Genomic DNA, 12673 nt, shown 5'->3' on the forward strand with positions numbered 1-12673 from the left:
GACACACGTCTTGATGAACAGGGTAAATCCAGGCACCTCTGAGGGCCCTTGTTACATTCTTGAGCGGTAGGAGGGGCCTCTGCTTGGGTTTCGGCTGTTCTTGGCCTCCTCACTGACCTGGGGCACTATTTCCTCTCCCCTGTACCTCCCCCACCTTCTTTCAAAAAAAAAGTGTTTAAAGGGTTTTGTCCGTGAATGATCTTATTCATGAGGTAGACATGACAGTTTGCAGAGTTAAACGGGCACTTTAACTGTGTGTCTAATAAATCCGAAACCAAAATAAACACACGGGAAGAGGGTTTGGGAAAGAAAGGAGTCAGGCAGACTGGCAGGCATGAACGGAGCCTGTCACACTGATTTACACAGCCCCTTAGAAAGCAGGGTGTCCCCACCCTTACCCCCCCTCCTCCCAGGCCTGGCTGACCCGAGGGCCAGTCCAAAGCAGCCAGGTAGAGGCCAATGTCAAAGCACACCTGGACGGACTGTGAATGGTGGGTGGGAAACGGAGCCGGAAGGGTCGTGCTGTCCACTGCCCATCAGAGAGGCAAGAGCCAAATAAATGCAAGGAGACAAAACCAGACTGGTGCTGAACCATGGTGTGGTCCACACCCAGATTAAAAATGGCATTACCAGGCTCTTGCTGCCCACTCCAAATCACCCTCCACCCAGGATCTGAGAACAAACTGGGATTAGAGACATATTCAGGTGAACTTGACAAACACCTCTTGCTCTAGGGCTAATCGCCATTCCAGGGGCACAAGGGGCCTGCCTACCTTGACCCTTTCTGAGCCAGCCTAGCACGCTAAGGACATGCTTTGGGGCGTATCTGCCATGAATCACCTTCCTTGTCCAGAAAGAATGCCGTCACACAGGGAAATAGAAATTCCTTTAATATTTGAATAGGTTTGAGGGTAGAGCCAACCTTTCTTTTTCTCATTGTCCACCCTTAGCCTCTACTTAGTGCTATTTTAGAACTAAACAACAAAAAAAAAAGTTTAAAAATGCTTGCTGGATTGTGGCTATGGCCCATGGCTGGCTGCTCCTGGCCCTCCAAAGCCCCAAATGGCTTTGCTTCTGTTTCTCCGGGTGCTGAGACCTCTTTTGGATCACTGCTGTCTCTAGCACCTTCCACTGCAAAATGGAAAGAATGCCCCTAGCTGTTGTTCATTCCGCGCTTTGGAGCTCGGCTCCATCTGAAAGCCAAGCCCACAGGGATGGCTCAGACCCTTTTGCCTTTGCCTCTAGCCATGCTATCCCATTCTGGGATTCATCTTCCCACTCCAGTCCTTGGTATCACAGGCCACGCAGCCTCATGACTCTCCACCTGCTACCCAGTATCAGTTTGTCCTAGAATGATTCTAATTTTGGTTTTAGATAAATACTCAGTAGGCGTTGCCTTTCCCCAGGCCACACATTGCCCAGGACTCTTGATGGAAAGCACTTTGGGGATATCTTCAAAGCCCGGCCCACTCTTTTTCCAGAAGGAGATAGCACTATCCATAGCCTTTGCCCTTGCTCCCCGGGGCCTTCAAATGTGGAGTCTCTGTCACCCTTCTTTATGAATAGCTTCCCCAGGGGAAAGTGACCCAGCATTTTTTCTTGGGTTCTGGGAGAATTTCAGTAGACAATGAAGCTCTTTTCTTTGTCTTCTTGTCTCTGAGAAAGGTACACAACCCACAACCCACGGACAGACCTGCTGCACTGAGGATGGCCGGGGTCCAGGAGAGGTTTTTGTGATGCGGGGCTTTGGGTTTCATGGAAGTAAGCAGTGCAAATTTCTTAGATCCAATAACAACAACAACAACAACATTAACTAAGCAGGAAGCCAGGAGAACACAGACCCTCTAACTGAGCAGCTGCAAACCTTTGGAGACCTCAGCAGAGAAAGAGGAAGTGTCAGTCTCTAGCCACTGAAAAACAGCCTTGAGGGATTTATGCTCTAATAGGGGAACAAAAAAGAATCCGTGTCCTTCTTGGGAAAATGGCAGGACGAAGCGCGGCAGTCACAAAAGATGCATTAAGAAGAGTGGAGGGAAGAGTGAACAGGTTGGACCGGAGAGAAGGCAGGGTTACTTAGGAGCACTCTGAAGAGGAGGTGGTTTCTCCCTGCCCTGCTGCGGTATGAGAGAGAACAGAAAGGAGACTGTCTCTTGGGCACAGAGCCCATTGACATCCAGGGTCTCAGAGACAGAGTTACCTGATCCAAGGAAGAGGGATGCCTCTGTGCCTGAGAGGGACACAGCAAGCATCAAGCAGAACCAAGGAGAGAGCAGTGGGGATCTCGGAAGGGGGTCAAAGCCACCAGCTCCTCCAGGCATTAGCCAGTGCAGGCAACAAAGTGTGCAGAAACCCCAAAAGGAGAGTTTCTGCAAACAGTGCGTTTCAGCTCTGCCCCCAACAGATTCTGTCCCCTCTCTGCTTCCTTTCAGACAGATGGAGGGATGAGAGTAAGGAAGGACCTACAGACAATTTTGAGAGGGTTTGGTCTTGACCTAGCCATAGACAGAGGCAGGAGAGAAAAGTCCAAACTGGTCTACTTAAGACATGCTTCTGATAAACCTATTTAGATGAGTTTGAGGGATGATCGCTCATGCTGTGAGAGTCAATGCATTACTGAATTCTGTGTGGTTGGGTATATCTTAGCAAATCTTTAAAGATAGCATGGACGCCATCTGGCACACACAGTGACCCAGAGCACAGTCACGTCGTTAAGTGAACATTACTGACAGCCGACAGTGGGTTCTACAGCAGGAGTCTGTTTTCTACCAGAAGAAAAAATGCACAGGGTAGGAGAGAGCCAGGGAGAGCCTGTAAAAAACCCTCACTGAAGCCAACAGCTTGCCCTCCACAGGCCCTCATCTGGGAAAGTGGAGCCATGCTTGTGAGGAAGACTCTGCAGGGGTGCTTGGTCCTCAGCTTAGCCCCTGAGACATGCAAGATCCAGAAAACGACCTTGATCTTTCTCTGGTTAATGGGTTTATATAAAACTGAAAGACTCCACCCACTTTACAATCTAACTGGACAGCAGGAAGTCGGAAAAAAGAAATGTGTGTAAACAGGCTCTCTCCAAGCTTGCCAGAGCAGAGTCACTCTTATAGAGAAAAGTCTCTATGGTCAGCTGCTCCAGATTCTCAAAGACTTGCCTAAGTTCTTTTTCTTCCTCCGAAAAACTTCAAAAATTGAGCAATGACCATCACTCACATTAAAATCTGAACCCTCGGTGGCCATTGCTGTGTATTCCAGAGAAGGACAATGCACTCACTTAGCAAGGCCTGCAGATGGAAAACCATGGAATAAAAGAGTCACCAAGAAACGCAGCGTGGGGCAAGCCAATGCCAGGGGGAGTTGCTCAGTAATTTGTTTCAGAATTGCTTACAACAACCTACCTACTGCGACATTCCTGAGGAGACTTCTGAAGCTGGTACCTGAATGTACATCACAGTCCCTGGGAACTGTGTGAAAAGAGAAAGAGAAAGCCAGAGGAAGAGCAGAGCTGGGCTTCCAGAAAAAGCAGAAGCAAAAGGCCTATCCCTTTGCTTTCCACTGCTGGAGAAAGAGACGACCGCAAGCTCCTGTTCATGTCAGCACTCCTCTCAATAGCAGAGATGGGTGTCAACCAAAGGATCCAACTGGCAGGTGGATAAAGAAACTGGTACATGGCCACAGTACTATTTGGCACAAAAGTGAAGAAAATCTTATCACTTGAGAGGAAATAAATGGACCTGAAGGTCATCATCTTACGTGGGAAAGGGGGGACAGCTACAGAAGACAACCACAGCATGTACTTACATGGTACGTAGATGCTAAGGAAGTTGAGGCTATGATGGAAGTAGAGTGTAACCATGCTAATTACATGTTCAGGATGGAATGGAGAGATGCTGGGTAAAGATTCATAGGGTTGGAGAGATGGCTCTGTGGTTAAGAGTACTGACTGCTCTTCCAGAGGACACAGGTTCAATTCCCAATACCCACATGGTACCTTACAACCGTCTGCAACTCCAGAGGATCCCACACCCTCATACAGACATACATGCAGGTCAAATGCCAATGCACATAAAATAAAAATTAATATTTTATTAAATAAAAATTTCTGCCTCATAAATACAGAGGTGGATGCTCACAGCCATCCATTGTACTGAGCATAGCGTCCCCATTGGAGGAGTTAGAGAAAGTACCCATGGAGCTGAAGGGGTTTGCAGCCCCATAGGAGGAACAACAAGATGAACTAGCCAGGACCCCCAGAACTCCCAGGACTAAACCACCAACCAAAGAGCACATATGGTGGGACTCACGGCCCCAGCTGCATATGCAGCAGAGGATGGCCTAGTGGGACATCAATGGGAGGAGAGGCCCTTTGTCCTATGAAGGCTATATGCCCCAGTGGCGGGAAATGCCAGGGCCAGAAAGCAGGAGTGGGTGGATTGGTGAGCAGGGGGAGGGGGAAGAGCATAGGGGATGTTGTTTTTCAGAGGGGGAACCAGGAAAGGGAATAACACTTGAAATGTAAATAAAGAAGATATCCAATAAAAAAATGTTTTGGGTTATGATGAATAAGTTCAAAAGAGATCTATTGTACAACACGGTGATTATAGGTTTCAGAGTATTATGTGATGAAAAATTGCTGAAAGTAGGTTTTCATATTCTGACCACAAAATAAATGGTAAATGAGATAACACAAAGGCCAATTTGCCTAATGGAGCCGTTCTACATGCTGTGCAGATTTTAAAATATCAGGTATACCTTAAATTTGAATAATCTGTATTTGTCAGTTAAAAAATAATAATGAATGCTCAGGCTGGCCCATCTTTGATTCACCAGAAAATAAAGAAAAAGAAAAAAGAAACACGCACATCTTAGGCTGGAGGATAAGCCATGAGCTTGTAGGTGGAGGTACCCTTGGGCTGGGCCTTACCAAACATAAGCGAAGATAATCCCAGGTCTTAAATCGACCAATGAAATGTCTTCAATCCCTCCAGGCAAGAAACAAACCAGAGGGCGGGCCAAGGAGTAAACTGGAGTCAGAAGCACCTGGAGCCCAGCATGTGGGAGAACCAGCATTTGTGTGCACACACAGGTCCATAGGGTCACATCTGCTGTCAGACAATAAAGAATATCATGGGTTTCTAGGGCAAAAGACCCTCACAGAGATCACACACACACACACACACACACACACACACACACACACACAGCGGCATCTCAGAGGCAGATGTCTCCTACAGTGAGAATAGAACGGCTCTCAGAGTCTGCCTAGCCCCAGTCACATGCTGACTCTGGCCATTGTACGCCTCCTTTGGTTTGTTGTGACACCACCTGGTAAAATCCGTACTGTGGAGTGGGCAGAGGTGAGGAAGACAGCTTTCTGCACACTTGCTACAAGCCACCTCACACAGGCAGTGGGTGTGGTCTACACAAACTGGTTCTCCGAGGCCAATCCTTAACCCCTTTGTCTGTTCCCGGGAGTAAAAAGAAAGACCTCTTCCTCTGCTTTTCTCAGCAGCAAAGATGTGAGGTGGGCCTTGGTGGCATCAAAGCTGTATGTTTGCCCTGACTGCTTGTCAACGGAGAGATACAAGGAGCCAGATGGCTGCACAGGGGCAGATTTTTGTCTGCTTGGCTCTGAAGTGTGTTGTATGACTGTTTCACGGAGACAGTAGCTGGGACTCTGTTAGTAGCTGTCTGCTAGCTTCCAAGCCTACATATTGGTAGAGGTGACAATAATGGATAACTGGCCAGCCACTAAGTAGGTCCTGAAGGGCATCACAGGGAAACAACCTTATAGGTGACCCTGAAAAATCAGGCCTCACCACCAGAGTGTATGAAAGCCAAACGAACCCTCCCTTGTGATATTTGGTGCCTAGGGCTTCCTGGTCTTGCTGAAAGTGAGGGATGGATACTACCTTTTGTTTGTCTTCCTCTGATGCTGAGATTGTGGAGCCCAGGCCCCTTGCATGTAAGAAAGAACTTCCACTGGGCACCAGCCCCAGGGCCTTGGCACAGCTGGGTAGTCCATTTTTAAGTCTTCTTTTCTCACAAGTTGGATACTTAACAAAGAAAAGCTGGGGAACAAATGAGAAACCAATACCGGGGGTTGGGCTTAAAGGTTTGGATAGAAGCAAGGCTCATCTTTATAGTTTTGACCTCAAAAAGCTTTTCACTCATTTAACTATTTGAAAGGGCCAGCCTGCAAGACAGGTGATTGGGTAAAGGCACCTGCATCCACGCCTGATGGCTTGTGTTGAATTACCAGGATCTACATGGTAGGAAGGTAGAGCTGACTTCCATAATTTGTCCTCTGGCCTCCACACACAGTGGCATGAACATGCAACACACACACACATCTGCACACACATAGAAATAAAATAAATAAGTATATTTTTTAAAAATACACAACGTTTAAAATTGAAGCCCCCATCTGGGCAGCTGCTGGCCATGGAGTAGCTTGGTGGGGGCAGCCCAGCTGCTCGTGACCACCGCAGCACTTCTGTGACTCCTGTACTTCGGCACTCGTGGTGTGGCCCAGCCTTTTGCTTTGTAGATGGGAAAAGAAAGATCCAGAGAGACTGACTACCTCTCTCTCCATCAGACACTTCTCTAAACAAACCAACAAATGAACAAGCAAACAAGACAATCCTCCTGAAAGATGTATTTTTAATTAAAAAATAAAAGTTATCTTAACATATCTGCATTTGCAGCTTCCAGGAGGCAACTTCACGAAGCAGGGAAGCCAAAGACCATCAGGTCTGTTGGCACCTGACCGTCTCATAAAGGCGCAAAGGCACACGTGTCTTCAAACAGACAAGCAGGGCTCTGAGATGTCCCTTGTAACTCACAACTCCCTCCAACTCCTTTTTTTTTCTTTTCTTTTCTTTTCTTTTTTTCTTCTTTTTTTGTCTGCCTTTAACAGCTTTCCCCACCCGACCCCACCCTCAAAAAAAAATTCAATTCTCTTAAAACTACAGAAATAAGCGCCAAGTCAGCAAGGAGTCTGGGCAGGTCTCCCGAGCACTTCCACCTACCTCTCTCTGCTTTGCTGACCTGTTGCCCAGAGGAGAGCAAGGAGGGAGAAGAGCAGCTCTTGCTGCAGGCCAGTGGAGCTGCTGTAGCCAGCCCTGCAGCTATCACCCAAGCCTGGGCAATCAGATCCAAGGCGCTATCTCCCTTACAGAAGGGTATCTGTGCCTAACACAGCCTTGCAAGAAGGTTAAGTCCCACACAAGCGAGTCTTCATCAAATGCTTCCGATGAAAATGACGCTGGGACGTGGGAGACCAGAAGTGCTCCTCTACCCACGTTTCTAGTCTTTAGAGGTCTTCTCTCCCTCATTCTCCTTGCCTCTCTCTTCCCTTCTTCCCAGCTCCCCCTTCCCCTCAAAGAACTTTATTTTAGCTTAATGGTGGGGGTTCAGAGGAAGCTTCTGATAACTCCTGGGGCTGGTGAATCGGTTCTGCCACCTCCAAGGGGACAAGGCACGCTTTGGGCTCCTGGGTATCACAGGGCTCCTCCTGTCTCTCCGAGGATTCCAGCAGCTCCTGGCTCTGGGCCTGGCTGTTCATCTTCTCTTCAGCTTCAATCTCCTCTGATGTGGGAATGGAGTTCTTCTTAGGGCGCCCCTTAGGTTTTGTGGGTGCTTCCTGTCCACCTTTAAGGACCTATGTGGGGAAAAAAAAAGAAAAGTTATTGAATCCATGAAATCCCTCCACCCGGCTCCTGGTCCACCCTTACACAGCAATGTATAGTTTCCCTCTCGAGAGCAAAACCACAAGGTTTGGCCACATGTATTTTTAGGCTATACCCCCCCGCCCCGCCCAGCTGTAGCCAGCTTCTTCCATGCTCAATGGATTTTAGTCAGCATCGCATACTTTGGCATTAAATACCCTGATCATGAACACAGGAAAATGTCACCTCCTTTGGTAAGGAAAGAAATTAAAGTTCAGATGCTAAGGAGCTAACTATGGACTGACAGATTAAAAGAACAGGATCTCTAGCAAACAGGAAAATAAACACACACGTGTGAAATGGAGCCTGGATCGTCTTTCCAAGGCAATCTGACAATTCAAGTTAAAAGCTTTTCAATGCAGACCCTTTAAAAAGAGAAGTGCCTTACAGTAAATTCTTAGCACTCACACTTAAAAAAAAAAATAAGTTGATCTGCAAAACATATTCAATCACACACCAAATGGCTTATGTCAGTATAAAATAATTATATAGTTCTCCCCATTTTGTGATCTACCCAAGAATCCCCATGAGGCAGGTAGAAATTATTGTTTTTAATATCCATAGTTTACTTCGTAAAGTAGTATACAGTCCTTCCTTTACCGACTCCAGTCCCTGGTTCTGTGTCGTCAACGTTCCAGGCAGCTAGTGTGAAGAGCTTTGGGAAGGTTTGAATTAAATAGAGAAGGGATAGAATTTTTTTTTTGCTACTTTCTGCATTAATTGTATTCATATCTCTGGGGTGTCCTATCTGAGATGAATACACCTATCTGAAGGAACAGTTTATTTTCCCTCACGGGTTGGTGATTTTACTTCATGGTTGGCCCACTACTTTTGGACATACGGTGAAGTCAGATTATCACGTGGGAGAACGGAACGAGTTGCTGATTTCGTGGGATCAGGAAGCAAAGAGAAAGAAACAAAGGAGGAGCTGGGGTCTCAGTGTCCACTCGAGGACACTTCCCAGTGACCTAACTTCCTTCCGCTGGGCTCTACTTCTTAAAGCCTCCAACTTTCCTCCACCGTTGACAGCATTACAGGCCAGGGATGGAGCCCTCTTCCTGCACATGGACCTTTGAGGCCACTCTAGATCCAGACTAGAGAACATCTCTAACTCACTGTTCCCCTCCTCCGTTTGCACAGAAGCTCCGTAAGGACAAATCTCTCCTGACCAAGACCTTTCTATGTAGTCACTGGGTATTTATTGACTCTGTTTCCTTCTTCAAAACCAGAAGAGGACCTCCTTGGGCTGAACTTCAAGAATGAGTGCATTAACTAACTCATCAAACCTTAAGTTCTTATTAAAACAGCTTTGAGATATAATTTGCACTCATGCTTCATATATTTAAACTGCCCAATTTAACAATGTTTAGCATAATTGCTAACTTGAGCAGCTATCACTCAGTGCAATTTTGGATCATGTTTCCTCATCACCCGTGGAAACCTTCTACCCATTAGCACCAAATCATCACCCTGCACCTCGGTGATCAGCCGTCTTTCCACATAGGCAGAACCATAACGTGTGGCCTTTGCTTTGCTTCACTCGGCCCAGTGTCCTTAAAGTCCGTCTACGTTGTAGCACATTCAGAAAGTAATATTCACCGTATGTCTGCATCAGTTTGTTGACTCCCTCCCTTATCAGCTGACAGACACTCAGATCACACCCACCTTTAGGCTCCTCCGTGAATAATGCTGTCATGAGCATGAGTGAACAGACACTGCTTCAAGTTTCTGCTCGAGCCTCTTTCCGGTCTGTACCGGAAATGGAGTGTGCCAACTCTATGATTAACATTCTGGGGACTCTTGCTAACGTAGCGGCACCACTGGACATTCCAACCAACCATGCATGTGGATTCCAGCTCTCCACTTCCTCACCAATGCTTGCAATCAATCCTTCCTGATTATGGCCATCCTAGCTAGGGCAAAGGAGGGTCTCAGTGTGGTTTTCATTTGCAGTTCCCTAATGGCTAACAACGTTGAGCAGCTTTTCATGTGATCTTTTTAAAAATAAATTTTAATTAGAGATAATGATATCACTTCCTCCTTCCCTTCCTCCAACTGCTCCCGTCTACCCCCACCCCATGTTGGTCTCTCTTTCAGATTCATGGCCTTCTTCTCTTTCTTAATTGTTGATATACATTTTACATAAGTATGCAAGTACAGCCTGCTCAATCTGTATACTGCTTCTTTTGTGCATATGATCTCAGGGCAGACCATGCACACATCAATTTGTCTATTTGAATTGTCTCCTTAGAATAGAGTATGCGAGATTCTTAAAAATAATCTAATTCATGTCCCTTATCAGATAGAACATTTAAAAATATCTCTTACCATGCTGAGGGTTCTCTTTTCCTCTCTCCCTCTCTCTCTCTCTCCCTCTCTCTCTCTCTCTCTCTCTCTCTCTCTCTCTCTCTCTCTCTCTCTTGTCTTTTCACTGGGTGATGGTATCCTTCACAGCAGAATAGTTTTTAATTCTCATAAGATCCAACTTAATTTTTCTGTCGCTAGCGATTTTGGTGTTGTATATAGAAAGGCATTGTTTAATCCTAAGCCAAGAATATTTACTTATGTTCTCTTCTAAGGCTTTTATGGTTTTAGTTCTTATGTAGATCTGTGATTTGTTTTGAGTTAATTTTTGGCGTACAAGAGCCAGGAAAACTGTATAGTGTCAACCAACACCTCTTTCCACCTGCAATTCTTCTTGACTTATAAGAACCCTCAGACAGCTCAAAGGGAGGTATGAAGTGACATCCAACAAGGTATAGACACTAACAGAAATCGCCTCTGGAGAGAAGACACCCGTGTTCCTTCTTGGGTATGTCAGTATCTGATCTTGATGTCAGTGCTTTTGAAAGCGCCTGACTGTGCCAAGACAGAATCTTCCTGTTGAAAGCAGTTCCACTGGGTATGAAAGAGGTTATACAAAAAGCAGTTGCTCCATGCAGTAATCAAGTTAGAAAAGGGCAGGTCTAAGGAAGCCATCTAATTGGCAAAAGAAAGTCCAGCCCAGCAATTACAGAACACCACCCACACAGCTTGGATCTACCCCACCTGGCTGTTTTCCTACAGCATGAAAAAAAAAAAAAAGTCAAAACAATCAGACCATTTTCTAAATGGAATAAAACATTCCAGTGCAAGCAATAATTAGGAGATAACTACCCTCCTGGCTGCTTTCCGCATCGACCTCTGGCCCCCTGCCTCCCAGCGCACCTGAGACGTGCAATTATCCGGAACCCGCCCTGCACCAGGCCTGCACACTCACAAGCACCCAGCAGCCCTCTCCAGGGGCTTGCTTCCCCACCGATTCCTAGACACAGGTTGTTCCTTAGTCCAGAGAGGCCAGGCAACCCACTGGGCATGAGGTCATGTGCTTCTCTCTGTCTCTCACAAAAACACCTAGGGTGTGGTACTTCATTAGCCACATTGATCAGCAGTCCTCCTCCGGACCCTACATCTAGGCATTTGAATATGGATGAAGATGTCAAGATGGATCCTCTTGCTTTCTTCCTGAGGTACTGAGATGGGGGTCAGGCAGTTGCCTCTGAGAGAATCGGATGACAGTATAGAAGAGTGCATCTTCTTTCCTTCCCCCTTCCAGACAGAAAGTGTTTGCAGGGATCAAGGCGAGCCAAGGGGGGTGCTGGATTTAAATGTAAGACTCCAAACTTCTCCAATCTACCATTCTTACCAGCTTAATGTATAGGAGCTCATAAAACTCACCACTGACCATTCTTTTCCCTATTTGTCCACACTCTCCCATCAGAAGCCAGGCTTGTGAACTTGGGGACCGTTTGTTTCTCACTCCCCTCTCCCCTCCGGCACAGTTGGGACCACTGAATCGATGATGCTGAGAAAAAAAGGCTAGGCTCTCTGGCATGAATCTCTCCCATAGCATTGCCAATCACATTAGCTGTTTGTCCCAGCCTCATGACCCCATGTTCCGTGTACTCAGGACTCCTCTCAACTGAAAGAGAACTTGAGGGGTCCTAGAAGCCTGTAGAATTCACTTTCACCTTCCTACCATGGCCTCCAAAAGTTTAGATTCTTTGAAAACATGGATTTTGTTGACAATAAACACTAAAATTCACAATGGCTAAAATTCCCTTGTCAGCATCCCATGTGGCAAGCACTAGCCTAGGTATTTGTAGGTGTCATTTCAGATAGCACAACTCTGTAAAGTAGATGTGAGACTTTACCAAAGAGACATACAGTAACCTGTCCAGGGTCATAACTGGTAACAGTTTCACTGAACTGTTCGCTCTCTGGAAACAATGCAAAATCAAGTGGCAACCACGTGTGACACTATAGTCTTTCCACATTCTGGAGTGTGGTTGGGTCCGCTTTCAGAAGAGAACTGAGCGTTAATACTGCAGACCACTGAAAAATGAGACATTATTGGCCTGATACAAATGCCGTGGATCTCCAGAAACAGAATATGGGATAAGCATCCCATCTAATGTGCAAAATTAAATTTACTCAACCCGCTATAGGTTACACATGCTGACCAGTCAAAACTAGTTAGAGATCCTATCTGGCTTTTGGCAGCTTTGTCCTTGGCAGCCTCGAGAGTAAGTCTGAGAATCAAATGCTAATCTTTTTCCAGTTCCAATTAGGTTACTAGCCTTGAGACATCTTTATTACCCAATTATCTTTTTCTTTCCTTCTCAGTACCTGAAGAGATAGCCTTGAAAGAGTTTTTAGCAGGGAAATATATGAGGCAATCCAGAGCTCAACAATGCCCTGCTGTTCTGAGGGAGTCTGAACTCAACACTCAACTGCACGCCATGCCTTGTGTGTGGCTCCCGCCATTCTAAAGTTCCTTCTGCCCCTTCTTTCTGCCCAAAGCTCATTCCCCACCATTTCTAGACACATTGCCATCCATCCACTGAAACCAGCTTACAGGCACCTCTTCCACACAGCCCTACCTCCTCTTCTCTGCTCCGGAGGCAGTGTGTCCA

The 12673-nt window shown here is 46.3% G+C and overlaps 1 protein-coding gene across 1 annotated transcript in view; it reads right to left on the reverse strand.

Annotated features, from left to right (window-relative positions):
• Window positions 1–6948: 6948 nt before the first annotated feature.
• The window catches only part of Barx2 (BARX homeobox 2), a 66936-nt gene continuing 61211 nt past the window's right edge, over window positions 6949–12673 (reverse strand). Inside the window, exon 4 of the mRNA XM_021173165.2 lies at window positions 6949–7651. Coding sequence (XP_021028824.1) covers window positions 7385–7651 — 267 coding nt within the window. The 3' untranslated portion in view covers window positions 6949–7384. The remainder of the gene's footprint in view (window positions 7652–12673) is intronic.

Source organism: Mus caroli, unplaced genomic scaffold (genome assembly GCF_978045245.1).
Source record: "Mus caroli unplaced genomic scaffold, Mus_caroli_1 scaffold_11, whole genome shotgun sequence".
Lineage (NCBI taxonomy): Eukaryota > Metazoa > Chordata > Mammalia > Rodentia > Muridae > Mus > Mus caroli.